The 22,439-nt window shown below is 51.6% G+C and overlaps 8 protein-coding genes and 1 non-coding gene across 9 annotated transcripts; 3 read left to right on the plus strand and 6 right to left on the minus strand.

Moving 5' to 3' along the window:
• Nucleotides 1-397: 397 nt before the first annotated feature.
• Nucleotides 398-1,083, plus strand: UREG_07034 (uncharacterized protein; the record flags this gene model as incomplete). Its single annotated transcript, XM_002582215.1, has 4 exons — nucleotides 398-432; nucleotides 508-754; nucleotides 815-884; nucleotides 938-1,083. 4 exons carry the CDS (start codon nucleotides 398-400, stop codon nucleotides 1,081-1,083), a joined length of 498 nt encoding a protein of 165 aa, XP_002582261.1.
• Nucleotides 1,084-1,777: 694 nt separating this feature from the next.
• UREG_07035 (uncharacterized protein) lies at nucleotides 1,778-2,405 on the minus strand (the record flags this gene model as incomplete). Its single annotated transcript, XM_002582216.1, has 2 exons — nucleotides 1,778-2,275; nucleotides 2,337-2,405. The coding sequence occupies 2 exons, from the start codon at nucleotides 2,403-2,405 to the stop codon at nucleotides 1,778-1,780; spliced, it is 567 nt and encodes a 188-aa protein (XP_002582262.1).
• Nucleotides 2,406-3,400: 995 nt separating this feature from the next.
• Nucleotides 3,401-3,491, minus strand: UREG_08017. The gene has a single exon. It is a non-coding gene; the product is annotated as a tRNA-Leu (tRNA).
• Nucleotides 3,492-3,523: 32 nt separating this feature from the next.
• UREG_07036 (uncharacterized protein) lies at nucleotides 3,524-5,164 on the minus strand (the record flags this gene model as incomplete). Its single annotated transcript, XM_002582217.1, has 3 exons — nucleotides 3,524-4,273; nucleotides 4,333-4,598; nucleotides 4,660-5,164. The coding sequence occupies 3 exons, from the start codon at nucleotides 5,162-5,164 to the stop codon at nucleotides 3,524-3,526; spliced, it is 1,521 nt and encodes a 506-aa protein (XP_002582263.1).
• A 716-nt stretch (nucleotides 5,165-5,880) lies between these two features.
• UREG_07037 (uncharacterized protein) lies at nucleotides 5,881-8,665 on the minus strand (the record flags this gene model as incomplete). Its single annotated transcript, XM_002582218.1, has 4 exons — nucleotides 5,881-6,253; nucleotides 6,304-7,636; nucleotides 7,659-8,378; nucleotides 8,446-8,665. The coding sequence occupies 4 exons, from the start codon at nucleotides 8,663-8,665 to the stop codon at nucleotides 5,881-5,883; spliced, it is 2,646 nt and encodes an 881-aa protein (XP_002582264.1).
• Nucleotides 8,666-10,911: 2,246 nt separating this feature from the next.
• On the minus strand, nucleotides 10,912-12,372 carry UREG_07038 (uncharacterized protein; the record flags this gene model as incomplete). Its single annotated transcript, XM_002582219.1, has 3 exons — nucleotides 10,912-11,356; nucleotides 11,436-11,818; nucleotides 11,890-12,372. The coding sequence occupies 3 exons, from the start codon at nucleotides 12,370-12,372 to the stop codon at nucleotides 10,912-10,914; spliced, it is 1,311 nt and encodes a 436-aa protein (XP_002582265.1).
• Nucleotides 12,373-13,368: 996 nt separating this feature from the next.
• On the plus strand, nucleotides 13,369-14,028 carry UREG_07039 (uncharacterized protein; the record flags this gene model as incomplete). The annotated part of the gene is made up of 1 exon (XM_002582220.1): nucleotides 13,369-14,028. One exon carries the CDS (start codon nucleotides 13,369-13,371, stop codon nucleotides 14,026-14,028), a length of 660 nt encoding a protein of 219 aa, XP_002582266.1.
• Nucleotides 14,029-14,397: 369 nt separating this feature from the next.
• Nucleotides 14,398-15,425, minus strand: UREG_07040 (uncharacterized protein; the record flags this gene model as incomplete). Its single annotated transcript, XM_002582221.1, has 2 exons — nucleotides 14,398-15,042; nucleotides 15,108-15,425. The coding sequence occupies 2 exons, from the start codon at nucleotides 15,423-15,425 to the stop codon at nucleotides 14,398-14,400; spliced, it is 963 nt and encodes a 320-aa protein (XP_002582267.1).
• A 1,948-nt stretch (nucleotides 15,426-17,373) lies between these two features.
• Nucleotides 17,374-20,351, plus strand: UREG_07041 (uncharacterized protein; the record flags this gene model as incomplete). The annotated part of the gene is made up of 2 exons (XM_002582222.1): nucleotides 17,374-17,982; nucleotides 18,054-20,351. The coding sequence occupies 2 exons, from the start codon at nucleotides 17,374-17,376 to the stop codon at nucleotides 20,349-20,351; spliced, it is 2,907 nt and encodes a 968-aa protein (XP_002582268.1).
• Nucleotides 20,352-22,439: the final 2,088 nt, after the last annotated feature.

Consider the following 22,439-nt stretch of genomic DNA (forward strand, 5'->3'; position numbering starts at 1 on the left):
CTGGGCGCGGCTTTACTCGATGAGCGGCACATTTTGGAAATGCTTTCGGTTCTGGCTTTCGCTATGACCCCCTCCAAAAGCCGGGAATCCGATTCGCTGAGAACTTGCTTAAAAAGCTATATGCATCGCTACCTACTATGATGATATTGAGGCCCATGTACCGCAGGTTTAGGAGAGTCAAGCGAACCGACCGTCCTACATACATTGGCCTGTCAGAGAGATCGTTTCTGAATACGGTCAGGCAAATCCTTTTCGCGTTACTTATGGAAAGGGGGTTATATAGCTGAAGATGTTGCTCTCTTGTACTAGGCAAAAGGATTTTCAGGCACTGCTAAACTGATATCGCGTGGGTCTGCTTCGCATCGTAATCGTTGGCCCAAACCATTGATATTACACCATGCCTTCCAATAAGGATCGGTTCTATGTCGCCCTGTATGCCCTTAGCTCTCCCAACATGTTGTTCTCCCAACTCTGGCAGGATTGTGGGCAAAATTAACCGTGGCCTAGGTACCATTGGGCGTTCTTTGTATCTCCAAAGGATGATCCCGACGGCGATGATCGCACAGTACGGCACCACGCCACCAACAAGATTCTTCTGCGAGACGGGACAATGCAGCAAACCTGGCAATACCAGCAGGACCACCTCAAAAAGGTCAAAACCACAAGGCTCCTATGCAGAATCCTCATCGGCAAGGTTGAGAAACCACGACAGGAACTTGAAAGTTCGCTTCGACGTGTGCCAATAGTGCAGGATGTACGTCATTCCAGCAAATTTGGGCTTGATCTCCGCCACGTCTAATGATTGGGGTTTCAGGACCCAAACTGGAGGTGTCGAACGTGGACCGCAAATGCCGTCGAACAGCTAGCGAAAGACGGGATTCTGAGTAAGCTTCACTCTCCGCGAGAGATTTCTGGGAGACAGCTGACGGAAGCGCAGGCAGCAGGTCCATCACGGATTGGTCGGTTATTGAGGCCGGGTGTCGAGCGTATATCCAGAAGAAGATAGAGAATGGAAGATTCACTTCGTTGACGACCACGATCCCTACGTATGACCTCATGGCGAGAATGGAAACAGTGCCCTGAAGCCTGGGGTTTCGTGTGCTGTGAGGGGATGGCAGTGCAGGAGAAACGCACTCTGTGACATCCCCCGTGTAGGGAATCGAGATCCTCACTCGTTTTTCCTCGGAACTCTGAGTGGTAGCTTGACAGTCGGGGGGTACAGTTATATACTCCGTCGTCTCGTTTTTTCCTGTAGTCATCAAACGAAACTGAAGCAAAGACGACGAGTCTTAATGCCAGCATCAGACTACGTTTCAGCCAAGTTAGCGGTTCATGTCAGGCTAAACTAGCACAGCGTTTTCTCCATCGCTGGGTATGAAACGTGAAGTAGCGGACTAGCGCCATTTGACTTGATAACTTAGAGCAAGATGTGAACCACCAACCCCATCTCCTAATTAAGCATCATGGTGCTGTCTCGCCAAGAGCCAACAGGAGCCACCGGTTGGGGGCGGAGCACAGGGCCGAAACCAACACGGTCCTGCAACACTGTGCTTCAAAAGAACTAAACGCATCCTGGTTGAATTAAACAATAATAGTAATAGCATGGTTGTATGTATGTACTGTACAGAGGTATCGTCAAATTCCCAACGCACGTGCCTCCATCAAGCCCCCAAAACGCCTGTAGCTGCAAAAAGGATATCCCAACGCTGCCAGATCAAGTTGGTCCAGCAGACCGCTTCGTCTGAATTGGCTTCTTTAGAGTACCGTTCGTTGATGGTCAGGGGATAAGCTGGTCATCTTCATGGATGTATTCCTCCTCCCAGTCTTCGAATTGCGCGTATGACTTCTCCGACTCCGGAAGAGCGACTGAGGGGCCTGAGCGGAGTTTACCACGAATCCACTCGGTAAAGTCGACCAGCGCGACTGCGACAAGGAAAAGTAATATTAACACTACTGCGAGCACGCCCGGGGTGATGAGTGCCGGAGATTCTCCACCGACGAAGGCGTCGGTGTCAATATCGGAGCAGGGTCTGCAAATGCGCATGATGCCGCTATTGCCGAATTTACTGCAACTGCCGCAGTCCGGTATCGAACCGGACGGTAGAACTAATGGCATGGGCGAAGGAGTGCTAGGCAAAGAGAGAGTGTGTGAAAACGAGTCTGAGAGAATGGATGGCGTTTCTGTGGCGGCTGATTCGGTTTGTGTCGAAGGGGAAGGTGGAGGGAATCCGGGTATCTGCACATCCTGGCTGGTCGCGTCTTCACCGTGTATGGTCTAGAGAGAGAGACAACATCAGTTCTGGAAAGCCAGCCGGGGGCGGTGCGGAGAGAGTTACAAGCTGGATTTCATGCCGAATCCTAACCACCGCACGCTCACCCAGTTTCAACTTCTTGATGTTTGGCATTGTATCGGAGAGTATTTTTTGGTGGAAGGAGAGATAGAAGTGCAGGCAGAGATGAGAAATCTCTTATGGTTGGTCTCTGTGTGCCAACAAACAAAGAAACCAAGGTGAACCAAGGAAAAGAAGAAAAAAACCCGCAGCGTGATCAGTTGGTATGTGGTATAATGCAGCCAAGTAAACACAAATATCAAAACAAATTTGCCGTCGCTGGCTCTGCTTCAGCTTAAGAACGAAGATGAGAAGAGGCGGAGCGGGACGGTCGTCTCGCAACACAGGGAAAGGAGCGGTATTTCTCAAACAAGTGAGGGAAGAAGACGCGAGAGAGCGAGGAGTGCGCCTCTTTTTCTGTTTCACTAAAGGGAAAACCCGCGCCTAGGGTTCCTCGGAGCGATCCGAAACGGGCAGAAACCCCAAAGCAACGAGATCACCAACTCCGCGACTGGCTTGTGGTTCGTTGTACGACATGACCTTTTCCCGCGCGTGCGACTTGGGGCTGTGCCTCAGAGCCCAACCACTCCTCCAGACACAAGCGGGACGGTGTTGGCCCCTAATCGGGACGATTCGACCGGTCATTTCTGCCTCGGCGGATTGACTGCGGGACGAGCCCAGTCATTGCCGTCTCTCGAGTTGGTGTCTGGATGTTTCTTCAACGCAATCCTAGCGGAGCAAAGACCACGAGGAGGATGACGAGGCCATGGAGTCTGGGGTTCTGGAACCGCGATGGCCAGCATCTGAGTTTAAGACAATTTGCTCAGGGCGGAAGGGAGGAGGAAACTAAACTGACGAGTCGGTCGAGACAAGCAACGAGAAGCTTTGAAGCTAGCAGACGATCGTCCCAGAGCATGTGGTTGCACTGGTTGACGCGTGGGAATATCCTGGCATCACACAAACACAGAGAGAGAGAGAGAGAGAGAGAGAGATAATGAGAGAGAGAGTGTGTGTGTGTGAGTGTGATAGTTAAGATCGCGAAGATGAAAAAGAGCAAAAAGACAACATGTTGGAGAGAGTGGGGTTCGAACCCACGCAACTTTCGTTATTCGAGATTCGCAAGCTTAAATCGAACGCCTTAGACCACTCGGCCATCTCTCCGCAAAGACACCAGCACACTCCCGGCCTGCCATCTAGAATAGCCCAACTTCCACTTTCCACTCCCGCGCAATCTCCTCTGCGCTCGTCTCCTCCTTTGCTGCCCACAGCGCCCGCAGGATCTTCAACGGCAGCTGCAGATGAGCACTTCCATCGTCGGCGAAATACTCCGCCCAGAACCCCTCCAGGAAGCTCCGCTGTTGCGCCGTCAGGAACCGATGCTGCGTGCCCACCGTGAATGCCGGGAACAGCAGCAGGTTGGTCATCGACGGCGTGGCCTCGGGGCTGTCATATACGTGTTCCAGCTGCTCCAAGATGCGTCCTACCAGCGTCTCGGTGGGTGGCGACGAAAACGGCCGTGGGATCTGCGTGCGCGCGCCCAGGGTGCCGGGGCGACTCCGCGGGCGCCGCTCCCTCGCGTGGATGATGCCCGCCAGCCGGTTCATCTCCCACAGCGCGTCGCTGAATCTGCTCGTCGGAAGCCCCCCCGCGGTCCACGACCAAAACGCCCACTCGACATTCGGCTCTGCGATCAACGAGAAAATGTCCAACAGGCTGTACGGCATCCCGCTGGCCGGCTCCGTCCCGCGCTTGCCACGACAGTAATCGCGCCAGATATTCAAGGTGGGCGTTTGCCGCCCGACGATGTGAGACGGTATGTCGAGGAAGCCAACCGAGGCGACCAGCTCCCCCGCGACGGGCGTCCGGTTCTGGACCGCCGTGCGCTGCTGGAGGATGGTGTAGAGCCCATTCAAATGTATGGTCCATGACTTGCAGCTTTGCATCTACGTGCAGGACAGACATATCAGTAGCTGTAGAGGCGGAGATGAGGGAGCCAACATACGCCGATGGAACAGAGTAGAAGCCCGGCGATTAACGTCGCATCCTGCAAGCTTCGGGCCCGATCACAGACATCCTGGCGGAAAAGACGCAGGGCTTTGCCGTAATACGCTTCCAGCTTCTCCTGGTGCTCTGGATGCAGTGACAGCTGGAATAGAAGACAGTTTGCCATCAGCGCTTCAGACACCTCGCAGTGCGCCATGATCTCCCCAAACGGCGAGTATCCATTCTCAGAGCCCATCGAGAGACACTGCGCGCCCCATTCTTTGACTAGACACAATACAAATTTAACAATCGACAGCCAGACATTGGGTAGGATCAGGTACCGTACACTCTCGAAATAACTCTTGGTCAAAGGCACTCAACAACGAGGGCGACAGCGACGACGAAGCCGCCGTCGACAGGGGCGATGTGCCAGCCGAGTCTCCCGCTTCGTTCTGCGAGCTCACGCTGCCCTTGCCTCTTCCCGCCTCCGAGTCAGAATCCGCCGGGGTCGCTTTCTTCACACTTCCCGCCGGTTTCGCCCTGGCCGCATTCCCGCCCCCAGCCGCGCCGCCGCTCTCGCCCGGTCCCATCACCATAATCGGGCAGTTCATCCCCTTCAGATATCCTCTCGACGCAACCCCATTCCCCCACTTCAAGCGCGCCTCGTATCCCTCGCATTTCAGTCCTTTGCTCAGACACTGGTTGCACTCTGGGTGCGTCTCATCGCACTTCTTCTTGCGCGAGCGGCACGTCCAGCATCCGTTGCGCGAGCGCGTAGCCTTGGGCTTTTTGGTGCCGCCTGCCGTAGATGCTTTGGCGGGCTTGCGCGGCGGATCCTGCGAGGTTGACATTGTTGGTAGTTATCTGGTTGATGGCTCAATGGCGCTGCTCTGGACGGAGTAGCTAGTCAGCAAGTTAATGGGCCGCCAATCCGAATCTTGACACCGATTCAATCTCAAACCGTAGTAGCTATCCTAGAAAAAGGGCGGATTGTGTGATACTTGAGGCATTCATTGCGTTGCATCACATAACTTGAGGGTGAACATTGATCCAGACTGCAGTCTCTTGGTTAACTAGTTACGGTTCATGTGAGGATGGAGTTTTCAATGATGGAGATACCACCTCCTCTTAGTTAACTAACTAATAACTACATAACTAACGGACGGAACCAGCTTATTTATTTACTCCGTAGGCAAATCTATATCTTGACCAGAGCTACAGAAGCAATCATGCTCAAGGTAAACTCCACAACAATGTTGCTGTATAGGACAAGGTCCCCGGGTCGAAGATTAACTTCCTAGACTTACAAGTTGCCTCTAAAGGCTCACTTTGAACTGCTACCTTCAAAAAAGCCATGAGCTACATGTCGATTCGGCTGTATTCCGGGCTGTTACTCGAGTGAAATTGCTAAATCATAATGCTCATTGATTAAAAAACCTAAAATCGTTCTATTTCTAATGTCTTCGATGCAACCAAGCCATCTAGACCAAAATCAAGATGTATACGGAAAACGGCCAAGGGGTATCTATCAAAATTGCAAAGTTTGAGGTGGCCCCTAGATTGTATTCTATAGCTCTTGATGAAAGAATGCAAGCGTGGAGCAAAAGTTATTTCTGTTGTCCTTCTGCAGCACCAACGCTTCGCCGCGGGACGTAATCATGTTCGTGCTGGCCTTTGTGCTCATGCCGTAGAGGTAAACCTTGGAGCAGTCGATATCGACCATGTTAAGCTGGCACGATTCGGTGTCCAGGCAGTCCTGGTTGTAATTCTCAAAGAAGCTGTAAAGTCCGCCCCCAAAGAGATAGATATCGCTTGACTGCACGGCCCTGAGACCCCAAGCCTTTTTGCACGCTGCAGTTGTGCAGTCGCCAAAGGTTGGGTCGTTGAACTTCGGGTTGGGCTCAAATGGCACAAGGGCATCTGGGTTCGACTGGAAGTACCTGCATCTCCTGTTAGTCGTCGCAGATGACATATTGAGGAACAAGCTTACGGTGTCTCCGTTTGGATCAAAGCCATGTAAACATTCTTTGCATTGTGCAACTGGTAGTTGTAGAGCGTGTTATGCTCAGAAGCGGTGCCATACATCCACACCGGACCCTGACTCTCGATCAAAACACCTCTTCCGTTGTAGATGTTGATTTGATTGAAGTCGGGGAGATCCAACTCGTGGTCAGACACCCAGAACCAAGTATTCTCAAAGTATCCAGATGCCGACTCCGTGAGATGGAGCAGCATAAAAGCGCCAAAACATTTAGGGTCAGGGGTGGTAGTTGAGTTTGGTGTTTTGGTACAGTGGTCGCTCTGGAGTTCGGTTCCGGCCGAACCACCAACCCTGAGATGGACATCCCACATCCCAACGGATCCTTGGGTCTCTTCGTGAACGTTCCACTGAACCAGAATGGCGCCAGGTGCAGGGCCTTTGGTTTCAAGCATAATATCAGAGATCTCGACGTTACCTTTGTCGCCTGGCTGACCAACTTGAAGCATGGGAATGGGGTTTTTCTCATCTGAGAACGCTGGGCCTGTCGCCATCAGCAGCGGCCAAATTTCACCGGTGATCTTGATATTCTTTGGGACTTTGATCGTCTTTGTGATCAAATACGCACCGTGATCAAAATACACGATTTGATCAGGCTTCGCATCGTCTAAGATTTTTTGGATGGCTTCCGTGTCGTCAGTCTTGCCATCGCCTTTGGCGCCAGCTGACTTAACGCTGATAAAGGAAGATGCTGGAACATTCTGGTACTGTGGTTTTGCGCGCTCAAACACCTTTCCGGACTGATCTAGGAGAACAGCAGGTTTGGTAGGCCCCGGCAATTCAGTCTGGACTCTACTTTTCGTAACAGGCGTGCTAGTACAGGTCTCAGTGGGACTATCAGTTTCAGATTGTGAGGGCGTAGGGATGGCCGGCGACGAGACGGAAGTTGGTGATGGCACTACTTCGGAGAAGTCTGACGGGACTGGGATACTAGTGCTTTGTCCCGGTGGAACTGTACCAGGGCTTGAAGCGGTGGCGGTAGATGGAGCTTGTGGGGAGCTGTTCATAGGGCTGGAATTGGTGGCCGACGGCTCTGGCAAAGGACAATCTGTTACGGTGACCACCTTCTCAAGCGTCACCGTTTTCGCGCTGCTGTCAAGGCCATTGCGCTTCAATTTGGAAACACCTGGAGCAGAGTTAGGGGTGTAAGCGTTGCCTTGAATCCAGTGCTCAACTACCGCATTTCCACCGAGGATTTTCTCCCCCTTCAAGCCTGCTATGGCCACTTCCGTTTCAGAAAACTCCACGTTATCCAAGATCAGTGCCGTTCGTCTCCGGTGCGCCACTGTCAAAGGCAGTCACCACACCTTTGGGTGTCTTGCTAATCTTGCTGTCCAAAATTAAAATAGAGCCGACCGTTTGGCTGGGAGCCCCGTTGGACATATCCAACCCGACACCGCAATTGTTGATGCTTATAGATTTGAAGGTCCACGCCCAATTCCACACCATAAAGATAGCTGTATTGCATTCATTGAATGTCAAATTGCGGGTGGTGAACTGCTGGTTGCCAAAGAAGGCGCCGTAGTTCCCGCCATTGAAAACCAGATCGGTCATGAAACCGCCAGACCCATTTTCCATGAAGATGCCCGATTGTTTGTTCGCATCGCCACCACCTCGAACCATCTCAAACCGGATGTTTTGTAGACTGGTTGCTTGGGCCACTTGCCAATGGATACCGGCACCAACACCCCGGTCCAGGGAAGTCAAATCAATCACAAAGTTGCGAACTTGGCGGAAGAAGTTGTTTTGGTTTGTGAACCAGTTGGTGCCATTGTTGGTATATGGGTTAGCGTCAATCACAGCAATGCCAGTAAACTGTGGCGACGCCTTGAGGACCGGAAGGCTCACGGCATCGCCAACCAGCTGCGAGTAATAGTAGGAGACAATGGGTTTCGAGACGATGTAGGTTCCGGGAGGGAAGTAGACAAGCGCGGGCTTGATCGTCGACGAGTCACAACCCAAACCGCATCGGTTACCGGAGGAAATGGCTCTGTTGATAGCTTCGGTGTCGTCGGTTGAGCCGTCGCCTAGCAGATTCAACAACATATGAGCGTCAGAAGCACCAAAATGGAAGAGGCATGTATCTTTCCTCACCTTTCGCACCAAATTCCTTCACATTCCGAAAGACCTGGTAGTTTCCGTCTGGATTAAAAGCTGCTTTACCCTGACGTTTGATCGCTCCCAGCCAGTACTCAGCCCCTGGGGCTGGGGGTTGAGCTTGCGGCATCGGCGCCGCATTGCTAGAAGGAGTCAGGGGCAGCAATAGAAGCAGAAGTTGAAAGATGAAAAACCCGATAGCGGATTTTCTAGCCATGATTAAGAATTGTATGTATGCGACAGCTGAGGATGGCTACTGGTAATCCCTTGCAAAGGGAATCCCGAGGGAATGAAACGGTTCTCTATGACCAGCACCTGGAACCAGAACTGTTTTGCGATGCTCAGCTGAGTGCCGACGAAGTGAAACTGCTGAAGAACAGGCAGGTCAAAACAGGGCGGGAAGAAAGAGTGATCAAAACTTGAAGGAATGAATGGCAACTGAGTGCAAGCAGACACTTTGGGTGAGAAGGTCAGCCTGCTTTAACAGCACATGCCAATGGGCAACGAGAGTGAAGGCTGGGAGAGGGATCTCTCCGCATTGGAATCAGTTTCAAGGTCAAAAGAAGGGCAGCTGTGTCCCGCAGTGATTGGCGACACAATAAGAATAGGCATTCAAGAGCGTGAATGTTCCATTATTGCAAAGATGTATGACATTTGAAACGAGTGAATAGGTTGATAGGACGGCAAGGTGTCAATGGAAGGATATATCATGAGCTGCACTGCTCACCCGCCCACTCACAGAGCGCTGACAGGCTGAAGATCCCCCAGCGCAAGTTTGATTAACGCCACTAAAGGAATGGATCCCACTCACTAATCGAGGAATCAACTATTGATTTTGGCCCCGTCAAGGCGAGGGACAACCCGTCTTCGCGCTAGGAACGATGGGATCCCCGCATGAAACAAGGGGACGAGGGAGTCTGGACGTGGAAGAAAGCATCAATCAATAATGGAGAGATGCCCTGGTGCCAGACAAAGGAATGAAACTGGCCCAAAATGAACGCAGTTTCAATCGATCGATACTATTCTCGAGTCCTGAACCCACGAAGGAAGACGACCTCTTTTATCGGCTCCCCATCGTCGCTGCAAAGCGTCGATATTACCACCCGGGTGGCCCATGACGAGCAGCGAAACTGATGGCTCTGGAGTGCTTGCGACACCGCCAGGCCCCTTTGGTTGCAGGCCTCGCGTCAAGATCTGATATATGATCCCGGTGACCAGATCAGTTCGTCTGCCAGCGTGAAGAATGATGTCCGGACCTCTTGCCCTGCCAATGACATCGGCTTGGTCTCCGGTGCTCCGAGCAAGTCATCGCCCTCGGTGGATGAATCTCCATGACTGGGAGAGGCAGATATGATTTGTCCCTGGTCAAGACGGTTTCTTTGAAACGCTCGACTTTCAGGCGCGGAACACCACCACGCCGTCGTTGAAGCCGAGCGAGTCTCAACCATGCCCCACCAATATTGGCACTCGGACGGGCTTGAGATGACTTCACCCTGTGCGGTCGGCAGCTGATAGAAGCCAATCATGCAGCGGGCAACAGGGATCATCAAACATCCGGGAAAACGCTCAGGACCGTGGCGTCTCGGCGCTGTTGATCAAATTCAATAGTTCTTCGTTGCTTTTGGACAGCCTTTCCTTGACACATGCCTTTCTGACATCTGTGCTTTTTGGGGCCTCCCAGCCTCATACGTAGGTATGTACTCCGTAGCCTGTACTCCGTAGACTCACGAGAGAAAGCAGCAACATGGGCAGATAAATTCTCAGGTCATCCTGTCGCTCGGAGAGGATAAGAGATCGTCATATCTTCATGGCTTGAAACCGCTTGCGAAATATCCTTTACATCCGTGGTGAAGATTGGAAACTTGATGGATAGACTCGGATTTAGGCCGAGCCATCAGCCACTCCTGAGTCCTCCGGTTCTTGGGTTCTCTGAGAGTCTGTTGGAAACTGGAAGGGCCTTCCTCCGTCCCGAAGCCTTGTTTGTATGTACGACAACATTTCATTCTCGTTCATGATTAACCAGGGATCCCGAGTCGCACAAACCATGCACTCGCGGGGAACACCTGACGGTCGTCGAAGCACAGCTGCACACCTGCCAGATGGCCTACATATGCTCGTGGCCAGTGCTTACAAGAGGAGCTCGAGATCCATGTGGGATCATGTATTCCGGTACCACCCAGCTGCAGTGGCATCACCTGGCCGATGATATCTACAACTCTCTTTTGAAATGGATCTTCTTCACCCAGGGACCAGTGTGGTTACACGATGGCTGGTGGTGTGAGGAAGCAAACAAAAGAGGAGAAATCGCGTTGCTGCGAGAGATGTTTCCCTCGGAGCATGCAGCGGACTCCGAAGCTACATTGGCGATGGCCTAGAATCTGCCCAATCCTCGGACCTCAGGTAACTAGCTACTCCCCACAGAGATACCCAACATCATGGCAAACGCACGCTTGGTATATGAATTCACCTGATAAGGTTGGCCAATCTTTGCACTCCCTCCGCCAAATTGCCCTCCTCTTCATATGCGAAGCAAAGGCGGATGTATTGCTCCAAGTCATGACGGGCCCCATGATTGCTCACATCCCCTTCCACCTGGAACATGGTTCCTTCGCCGATCAATAGATTCTCCTCTGCTTTTGCCCTCGCAGCCAAGCGGCTTGCTTTTTCGCGTGGAGGAAGAGCTAGCCACACGAAATATCCACCGGAAAATTCACGGTCGTCCTTCACCACCTGTACCCCTACCTTTGAGAGGTTATCTGATATCGCGGCAAGCAAAGTATGGTGCCTTCTGGCATAGATGGGACGCAAGGTGTTGTCAATGTACTCTTGCAAGAAGCCTGAGGACAGTAATTCTCGAACGAATGTCGATGTGAGCTGGGACGGGGCCCCGCCTGATCGAGAGGATCCGCTGCATCGGACATGTCACAGGTTAGCGGAACACTCAGGACGTTGTTTGGTGCCAGAAACCCGAAACCGACTTTACTCACGTTTGGGATACACCATACGCAAATTTTGCAGTTCCTTCAGCCCAGCCTACTCGACAGCCCGCGCCAATCAGTTTGCTGAAACTCCCGTTACTGACTACGTTACCAAATTCATCCTCGGGTCCCCCGTCAAGGAAACGGTCGATGTCGACCAAGCGAGGCGCGATGGCCCTGGTTGGATGATCTGCTTTCCCTGGCTGAGACCTCCATTGAAGGAAGTCGTACACATCGTCGGTGATAATCAAAGCGTCGAACTTGCGAGCTAGGCGTACCAATTGCTCCCGACGGCGCTGGGACATAATTCGGCCGGATGGATTAGAAAACGTTGGCACCGCATAGATCAGATGCTTGTAAGCCTTCCGCCACGGTCGCGGCGTCTTTGTACCCTGAGCCCGCACGAGCTGCAAGTAAGCAGTTGCCGGATGCTCTAGCATTGACAGCCAGCAGGTTAACCTACCGGTTGTAAGTGATGCATGTCAGGCTCCCCGGACTCGCACTTCTCCAGCTCCCTCTCCAAGAAATCCACATCAATTCCCTCTAGATCTTCTGGCACAGCCTTCATTCTCTTAGAAAAGCCCGCATCATCAAAAATCCTGCAGGCAAGGTAATATGTTGGCTCCACCATCCACACGCGCTTTGTGTATCCCGCATCGCTAAAGACCTGCAACACGCACGCGAGATTCTGACTCGCACCGCCAGTGATGCAGATCCGGTCCGCGGTGACTGGCTGCGTGGGCGTGTAAAAGCTGGTGAGCCACTTTGCGATTTCATTCCGCAGCCCTGGGTCCCCTTCATCGGGCCCGTAACCAAGTGCGGGCGTGGAGAGGGCCTGGTTGCATAGGATGGCCGTGGCGGCTGACTGGAGGGCACTGGTGGGGTGGAGGGAGGGATTGGGCCAACCGCGGAAGAGATTGATGGGAGGTTTCGCTGGAGCGGTCATCGTCGGGGGGTGGCTGCGCAGGTGAAGACTCGCATGCTCATGACAAAGAACGATAGCAAACTACAGAGTACGGAGTACGGGGCACTGATACCTCGTTAACCTTATGAGCGGCCACTTAGCCAACCAAGGTTGGCCTTCTAGACAAACGCTGGATGTCATGTTACGGTCCGACTAATCTCCGTTCTTTGTAGAGGAACCTTTTTGCGCTCGAAAGATCCAGAACAGAACTGGGCTTCATGGTAGCAATCCTTTTGTTAGCGGCCGCGAACTGTTACGATCACCTCTTGTCGACCCCTCTTTTGCTCTGCATCACAGGTGCAAGGCAGCCGCTTCCCCAAGATATCCGGGCGGCCGAACCCTTGTTGTCATAGCGCCCGTCCCCGCCAACCGCCTTTCCAAATCCGCTCTCCCGCATATGCAAGTATTTATGCCCATCATCGCTTAGGGATGTGGGAGCTGGTTTTCGTTTGGATCGTTCGGATTACAGCATTCTTCGAAAACAGCAGGACTTATTGCGGGAGCCAGTGCATTGGGTGGTTCGCTCAATGCTTGAGATTGCACTCGTCATGTTTGAGCGATGCAGCCTCCGGGTTCTATATGTAAGCAGGCTCAGGCAGCAAGAGCCTGCTTAGGCCTGTGACCGACCCCTGCGGGAGGTATATCCAGCGAATAGTAGCTGTGGTACTTGCTCTATAAAGAGGGAGAGAACGACTAAGTCCTGGAAAGGGCGGTTATGCCGCATTCGACGGTGGGAGGGGCAGGCGAAACCGTCCTACTTGTCCTTGCACCCTTCAGCATAAATAGAGCTTCGATTTATCCTTTGGAAGCCATACATTCAAAGCCCAAATTTCGGTCACGCTCATTACATATTTGCCAGTATCAGCTGCGCCCTTTAGCGTCCTTAGCCATTTAACATCAGTGTCCAGTGTAACTGGTGAGTGTGCATTCCATACGTACCTCCAATCTAACACGGTGACTTCTAGAACTCTTGACACAATGGTTATGCTCGACCAACCCCATTTGAGAACGGTCGTTTCTGCTTTAGCGCAGAAACTGGATTCCCTAGGCATCGATTATGCCCTCATGGGGGGTGCTGCAGTCTGCCTACTAGCCCCTAACCCAAATCGAAAAACGGAGGACGTCGACCTTGTTATTCACGTTGATCAACGTATGATTACTGCAGACCAGCTGACCCAGCGACTCCTTGAAGGGTTTCCAAATGATTTCGGTCCAGTTAGTCAATTTGGACACACAATCCCGGCATTCAAGCTCCAACTGCCTGGAGGTGTAGTACATCTAGTTGAGCTGGAAGTGTTTGACTACCAGAGCTGGCCACAACGCCCTCAATACAACATCCCAACTGCCTCACGGACAACCATAAACATTGATGGACAGGCAGTTAAAGTGTTCGGTCCTGAATGGCTTCTGCGAGAAAAGATCTTATCACAATATCAACGCCAGGGTAGTGCAAAGGAAAGAGTTGATGTCCGTGACATTTCGAATTTGATCCCCTTGGCAGTCTCCGGCAAGCCAGAACTTGATTTCAACCAGAATGAAGATTTGCAAACGGCCCTGGCACATCTTGTACGGAATAGACCGGCGCTGGTTGAAGCTTTGAAGGCAAAGATTAAGTGCACCACAGTCTTCCAGAATTAGTAAGGCCATCTCGAAAATGCTACGGTACCAGCTAACTAATTGGATCATAGGTTGACATACACATTTGTAGGATCAATCTATCCTCAGTGGCAAGGCAAGCTGGCCAGCTACAAACTCTCAATGGAATGGCAATTTGTTAGCTACTGTTGCCGGATGAGTTTCTTCTTCATCTCTATGAAATGTAATCGATTCGTCCAACTTAGCAAGCCTTGACAGTGCATTGTATTTGTACAATTCTGCTGTCTGCCTGGCTTGATAAAGTCGTTACAATTTGCCAGAAGAGCACTGAATTAAAGCCTATAACTACGTGACTTGAGAGCAAAAAAGAAAAGAAAAGAAAGAACCGGAACAAGTCAAAAAGTTATGGCTTCAAATTAAATTTCCTCTCATGTCTACCGGCATTTCTCTTTGAGAGCCCAGCCTTTTCGAGATGCGCCGGTCCATGGGCCCATATTTTGACTCGCGTACCCGGCCAAAATGGATGCTATACCACTCCACTGCCTTCGAATCCGCACAGCGATCGAGAATGTCACTATTGACTTCTAAATAGCCAGTTATTAATGAAAGCCAGCATCCCAACTCTTCTCCCCAGGTAGAATAACCCAGCTCATCTTCATCATCAATTGCTGCCTTGACAATACTCTCCACTAATGCCGCTTCAAGAGGGTAATGTAAATTGCCGTATGTATTGTATTGCTTTTCCGCAAGCAAGTCTTTTGTTGTGTGAGAGGACAGCGCGATATTTTGTAGTGGAAGGTGTGTGAATGAGTTGGGCAACAGAAACACCTGAGTGCCAAGATGCGGGTGATGGGCGGGATAATCAAAAACGGTGCAGGATCGATCCAAGCGCTTGAAACCCGCATTAATCTCATCAATCACCTTCTGGGGATCTGGATGCGCTGCTAGGACTTCTGGAGCGGGGGCGCGATCGGGAAAAGTCTGGGTGAAACCAGCGTCCTTCAGCTTCTGACAGGCGACTGTGTAATCTTCGTCTCGCACAACCAGCATGCTCGCCTGTCGAGAAAGTCATATCCATTAGCAAAGCTCAGATATTCTTGTAAGAGGAGAGCCATCGATACCCCGAGGACAACCGGAACACCCAAGTAGTTCATTGCCGAACCGGCCCATGGCCAAACGGGAAGGGGGTTGAGGATGCGGGCTACCGCCGCAGCATGACGGTCGGGCTCAGTGGCTCGCGGGCGTCGGAACATTCGGCCGGCTATTCTAATTCTATTGTATTCGAGGGAGTTAGAGTGGAAGACCTTGGTGACTGCGAGTGAGTTGTTAATGAAGTGTGCAGCTGGTTGAATGTTGACTGCCCAGAAGGCGGTTCGACCCCCGCTCACGAGTTGGTGATGGAAAACTGGAAGCGCAAAATGCGCTGAGTGCCCAATCATATCAGAGCCATGATGGGCTGAATTGTAACTATTACTGCTGCCTAAGTAGGCTGTGGGATTTCCATCACGGAGTCAATGGATAATGAGGATTATTTGGGCAATGCCGACGAGACCATGATCTCTTGTTTTGCCTTCTACGGTAGTTAGTTACCCACTTAGCAGGATTAAAGGTTGACGAAAAAATTGGATATTGACGGGTTCAGGGTCCTTTTGGAGCCATATTTTCAGAAGTATTCATCATTTCGTCCTCGACTATTGGTGCTAAAAAGGTAAGGCCTCGCCCCGTCGACATTTCGAGCAGAATTATGTGACGGCGTTGGGTCCTCCCGGCAGAGGGTCAACGTTGTTTTGGGCATTCTTTGGTCATGCTCCGCCCTCGGGTTTGTCCAGTCCGCTTTCCCGCCGGATTGGTGCCGGTGAATAGCTGATGCAACCCTCAATCAATGCGCCGGCTTCTTCTTGCAGCCTCAACCGTGACTCCTTGCTCTGTTAAGCCAGTCATCAGGAGGGTCAGGGTGCAGCGAGATGAGCAGGCCTGAGGGTCGTCTTTGTTTGGGATGTCTGGGATGATGCAAAGCTGCCCGTGTTTCAGGGATGAGAAGGGAGCCAGTGCCTGGTGAGATCCTTGCTAGTGCTGATTGCTCCGGCGTGGCCTGAACCCATGGATCAAAGAATGCTGAGATGCGACAAAAGGGAAGTGGCCGTTGGAAATCTATGTAGAGACTGACACTCTATTCCTGTGAACCTGCCTTTCTCCTCCCAGTTGGTTTGTGCGGCGATGCCAGTCATCATCTCTTGTACCATTCCGCCTTGGAGGGTGAATGGCCTGCTGCCACCCCTATCCTTGTCAGATCTGAGATTAGGGGAGTCCTAAATATAGCCGTCAGCCTTAAAATCCTCAGCATTTGACAAGGAGCCGCAGAGAACAACAAAGCAAGGCATTCCAGAGCACTTTGACCATATTTAATGGATTTGTTGAAATTCCCAGGGCGGGACAATCAGCCATTCAGGCTACCGTTCACCATTGTGTGCTGGCGTGAGTTGGTCATTCACCGGTGCAGGCTGTGCCCTTTTTCCACTCGAGGACTGCACGATCCATGTCACTCTGTAGCTTGACATCAAACCGGCCGACGCAAATGACCCGAACAAGCCCACCCAGCAGCATCCGGCATCAAAAGTCCTCACGCAGTGGACAAATTTGTCAGCGATTCACTCGGCGGTCAAACTAGCTTCACACAGACTGTTTTTGTTCTTGTTGTTGTTGTTGTTGCCGTTCTCTGTTCCTCTTCTTCTTCATTCTTTTTTCTTCTGTCTTCCGTTGACGATCGTCCATAATAAATGACGTCCCACTTGGCCTGGCTATCTGGTTGAGATCCACTGCCAGGGCAGCTCCAGTGCTTGGATTTCATCGCCACATCTGAAGCAAACCCAACGTCCACCGTCGTCCAGGGAGGACGCCATCCCGCTGCTTCACAAAAACCGCCTAGAAATCAGACTCAGAGTTTCCGTTTCGTACCACGACACGAGCAGACTAGTCGACTGCGATACGAGCAGGGACTGGGGTGCCAGGCAAGATTTGCGGAGCTTTTTCTTTGCGTGCGTGGAGATCCAATTCGCCGGGACCGCCTCCAGCCTCTGGCAGCGAGTCTGAGCCTCCATCCAGCACGTTTTGCGATTGACGGATAAGCCCGCCTCGTTGGCACTGTTTCGGTTGCGGTGTTGGTTGGTTCTCATCGTCGTCCCGAACTCAATCACTTCCTCCCCCTTTCCCGAAATCCAAAACATTTTACGTCGTCCAGGCCGCGCAGTGATACGCTCAAACGACAGACACAAACACACTCATCCACGACCAAGAGAAGAGTCAGCCTCTTGCAGAGCCCATCTTCTCTCTCTTCCATGCCCGTTCTGCACGCCCTGATTCCCCTTTCTCGCATCCTTCTTGGCAACCATGCTCGCCGCACCTGCTAAGTCCGCCAAACGGCTTTCCTCCCTCTTCTCTATCGGATCATCCAAGGAGACCAAGGACGGCCCCAAGCAGCAGACGCGAATCCCTACTTCTACTTCATCACAATCTTCCCAGTCTGGGAGTTCCACGCAGCACGTTGCGACACCCTCCCAGTCTACCATCCGTCATGCGGCGTCTGTACAAAATTTCCAAGACAACCAGACCGTGACACTGGCCCCCAGAAACGTCTCTGCGCCGCTACCACGCGCGGACCCCTCGAGGGACGAACTGCTCTTGCCTCCGCCTTCTCTCAGTGCTGTCAATCCCGATGTCGCTGTCGACACTTCGCCCACGGACAACCATAAACGGCGGCAAAGCTGGGGTGGGAATATACCAGGTCTGGGTCGTCCCAGATCGGGTTCGGGACTAGGGCTACGACCACCAAGTCAGATAATTGAATCGAGATTAACCAAGGGACGGAGCTGGGTGCCCGGGAGAGCTTCAAAGGGGGCGGATGTAGCTACTGATAGCAAGCCGATGATGAGAGCCTGGATTGCTGGAACTACCCAGGAGATGCCATACGATGTCGATCAACTGGTCGCCGGCGAGAAGGTAAGTTTTCTTTTTCTTTCTCCCTACCTTGGAGTGGTTATCCTAAGTATTAACTGTCATCTCTTCTCTAGATCTCAGAGCTTTGGGATGAGGAAGGCGATACCTACGTGTACCTTTTTCCAAAAAACACTGGCCGCCCGCCTTCCTTCAAGGTTCCATCATGCACATTCAGTTCCTCTGCGGCGTTGACAGCCATGGTCCGTGGCTCAGACCCGGCCCCTTATCGCCTTCCAGACCGTCCGCCTAAACTTCATCTTTCTGTTCCCGTTTCGCCACCAGTTTCTCCCCCCCTAGGCCCTGCCGACGGGTCCCAGGATGATTCTGACGGAAGAAGATCGAGAGACTACCTGCTGGAAGAGAGCACCCAGGAACTGCATCTTTATCTGCCCATTCCCCTAAACAGTGACGTTTCGAACAACCGCCCAGTCCTGCATGATGACGATGTGGATGTACTTGTTCTTTTTCGAAATCTTTTCGCCTTTCTTGTTGGGCAGTCGTTGGTTGCAACACCACGATTCCCCACGATATTTTCCATTTTCATGGAGATATCCGGTTTGCTCGACAGGTTTTCCTTTGCAAATCTGGATGGTTCGACTTTTGGCGAGACTTCCGTTTCCAGTTTCGCGTGCTACTGCGACGAGTTAGGACTGTCTGATGTGAGGAAGAGCCCCGAAAAGACCCTTCAGGCAATCATCCTGGGAGAACGAATGCGGTACCTTCCACTTTACCAAGAAGGATTTACCCATGGAGTTGGCAAGTTGGATGATATCAAGCTCGTGGACAGCTCGAGATACGCGCTCGTGTCGAAGGTCACACAAAAAAGACTGGAGAGGGGATATCTCGATCTCGAAAACCGCTTGAAAGTTGTTCGAGAAAAGTTGGATGACTTTGACTTTCCTCAGCTATTCTCCGGCTTTGCGAATTCCACCGTGATGAACGAAGCCAAAATCATCCGTTTCAAAAACTGGAAAAACGCGTTCCTCGCGTTCAGGAAGCACGTTATGGCTTACTACCGATCGAGATTTGGGTCTTGGCCGCCAAAGGCGAATTCGAAGAAAAATGACTTTGAGGAGAGTGGTCTAAATCGATTGCTGCTCAAGGAGCTATACAACGACTTTGCTGATCTCTACGACATGCTGGTTGATAGAACGTCTCTGACCACGCGATCCTCTGACATGACGATCACAGACCCTGAAGTTGGTGATTCAGACCAATCCCCCACATCTCGAGCATTGAGACATGTTATGAGTGAATTCGACCGAAGCACGCCTCCAGTGGCACCTCCAATTCCTTTCGACATTCCACTCCAGCCCACCATTCGAACTATCAAGCGACGGCTTGACCCAAAGAAAGAAGCGAAAGAGCGCGCCAAGAAGCTCTCTAGCGGCGAGGTGAATGAAATTCTGCTTGGGGCGTATAACAACAAGAGTATGAGGCCAACTCCTTTCCTGGAAAGCTTCACGAAGTTCGAGAGGCGGGTGGGCAGCGGGAAAGAATACCGACGAGTTGTCGGACAACAGATGTGGACAGTGGTTGTTCATGTATGCCGTCCTTCAATCTCTCCCCATGATCGTGGTCGACGCGCCAAACGTCAAATTCACGGACGGGCGTGGAATACTTTCTGTGCATCCCTCCCTCGTGGAGGTTCCCCATGGTGCAAGGATGACGCAAAGTCAGGCCGCAGCTGGTTCGGTGTTGCTGGTGGATCTGGCGTGGTCAACCTCCCCTCAGATGTCGTTGCGAATGGGGTTGAAGGGATATATCGGCGGAGTCATTGTTGGCAGGTTGCTACAAAATGGGCCGATCAGCAGCAGCTACACTCAACGGTGATGCAGGATGTCGCGCCGGCTAGTCCAAACATTCCGGCCTCTCCACAGCAGGCTCCTTTTTCACCCCAGCAACCACTCCAATATCAAACGCAATATCCAGACGAATTCCACCCTCAGTTCCAGCCATACCAACCGCAATTCCAACCACAGTACCAACCACAGTACCAACCACAGTACCAACCACAATACCAACCACAGTTCCAACCGCAATTCCATCAACCACCATATCAAGCACAATATCAACCATATCAGCCTCCGAACGTTGTTCCTCCGCCGCTGTCTACCGAATCAACGTCCGATAAGCAGCCCACTCCGCTTTTGACGCCAGGCAACATCACACCACCAATGTTTTCGCTTCCCTTGCCGAATGCAGGGTTTGCCAGACCAGGGAACAGGTCCTCTATTCACATGGGTCTGGAGGCCCTGCCCCTTCCCGCCGGAGTGGTTCCTGTCGACCCCCCCTCACGTCCGGTCAGCCACAACCCAAACCTCAGCTTTGATCACATTTTAGGAGATATGCCCAGGAAGACGAAGAAATGAGCGCTTAGCCCGTGGCCGAATACCCTTCGACATTTTAGATCTTTCGTTTCGGCATTGCTTCATTTCTCTTTTCGCCTCTTTAATTTGCCCTTCCTGAATGATATTGCCCCGGCATTCTCATAGACATGAACCACATAGACCCGCCGTGATTTCGTTTCTCGATAGCCGCTGGCTTTTGTATCATTTCACTTTTTGATTCTTTTCTTCTGCCTGGCGGGGATTGGAGCCTCGACTTACGGTAATTAATAATTCGGCTCGATTGGTATGGATGCTGGAAGACTTCGATCAAAAAAAAAGAAAAATTACAACAAACACATTCCAATCTTCATGAATGATGAAAAAATCTCCTCGGTTCCCCCTATCTTGCGCTGTTGCCCATTTGAACTGTTTTCTCATCTCGTTGTATCCCATGTATACTCTCGATCCCCAGGTGTTGATTTTCTGTTCTGCTTTTCCCCATGCGTTAATGACTTCGGGTGCTTTCCTCCTGCATGTACGTATTCTGCAGCCATTCTACAAACGGTGGTTGCTCAAATCTTCATATGAAATCAATTGAAAATTCATCTTGCTGAAAACGCTTCTATTCTAGGCTACTAACTCGAATTGCTTTCTGGATAAGTAACAGGAATAGAAAGCGACGTTTCTACGGTCCAATGCTCTGAAGGCAAGGCTGAAGGGCATGGGTGAAGTTTGGCCCACGAAGTGAAAAACGCATTTAGGGCTCCAGCTCTTGATATGGCCATGATTTGGAGAAAAGCACTCCTTCCTAGTTGGTGGCCAAATTCAAGAATATATTTTTGAACTTGTCACAGTTGTTTTTTGCATCGTGAGAGCTAATGCTTTGTTATGAAGACCTCGATGCACTTTACCACTTCGACGCCTAGATGCATCTGAATATCGCGTATTAACCAGCTGCTTCAAACGTAATGCCTACAGGCCTGAGCTCCATTCCCGACAGCTCCGACAGCAAGGTCGGCAAGCTTCTGAATATCAAATCGCAGATAGCGGTGAGACAGCTCGCTTCGCTCATTGAATCTGCGGTCAAAGTAAGCACGTAGCCGTCACGATTGAAAGCGAGGCCGTATAGTCATCGATGCCGGATGTATCTGAACAGGGCCTCCTCCGCGATCGGTTCGTCTGGCGATCAACCATTAACAAACCAGGTAACGCGAGCCTGGTGCTTGTGGGAGTGCCTACGGCGTCCGTCCTGATTTTCTTTGTGCAGCGGGATGTTCTCTCGCGGCCAACATCGGGACCAAAGCCATTTCGTTCGACCTCTCGCTAAAGGACGAAGGCACTTTGTAGCCGGTGGATGACTGCCTGGATCCCAAGCTCGTAACTAACGACTTCATAACTCGTTAACCGGTGAATGTGCACGGAATGGGTGTTGTTACCATTTCCCTTTTGAATTGAAACTGTGGGATGGCAGAGGAAACATCCCGAGTGCAGGGACAGTTAACTAGTTAGTTAGTTGCGATGGGACATCTAGGAAGCCTTCCTACTCCTCGCAGCATTGCCCGTGGAAGAACCATCCACAGATATGGACATTGATTTACAGCGAGTTCGCAAAAAGGCCGGATGGTAGCTGTCTTCAGGATAACTAGCCTTCTCTGCTAATAGTTAAACTGCCTGACTCATCGCCCCGTGAGTCACCGGTCGATCGAGTCACCGCCTACGTTTGTTCGCGCCAGAGAGATTGACGATGCAGTGAGTAGTAGCAAGTGGAAAACAGACTGAGAACAGCATTCTCTCCGTTTGGACGCCGACGGCCAGCCTGAAGGTGCTCGACGCGGAGTGACTCGAGGCCACTGAATCCAGAGCTGGACAAGCCACTCCGGATGCAACTACATAGGCGCCTGCAATGGACTCCCACGGTTGACTCAGCCCGCATCCAGTGGATCGACGCTGTTGTCTGCCTCCATCAGGCCTTTCTAATCGAGAAATGATAACTATATAACTCAGGACGCAGTTCCTGGCGGTTCAGAAGCAGAACCCGCCGTGTGATTCTCGTCTCAACATCTTGACCGGAGACTGGCGTTGATATTCGTTTCTTCGTTCTGACTTGAAATATACCCCTTTGCTGTTGGG

This window comes from Uncinocarpus reesii, genomic scaffold (assembly GCF_000003515.1).
Source record: "Uncinocarpus reesii 1704 scaffold_5 genomic scaffold, whole genome shotgun sequence".
Lineage (NCBI taxonomy): Eukaryota > Fungi > Ascomycota > Eurotiomycetes > Onygenales > Onygenaceae > Uncinocarpus > Uncinocarpus reesii.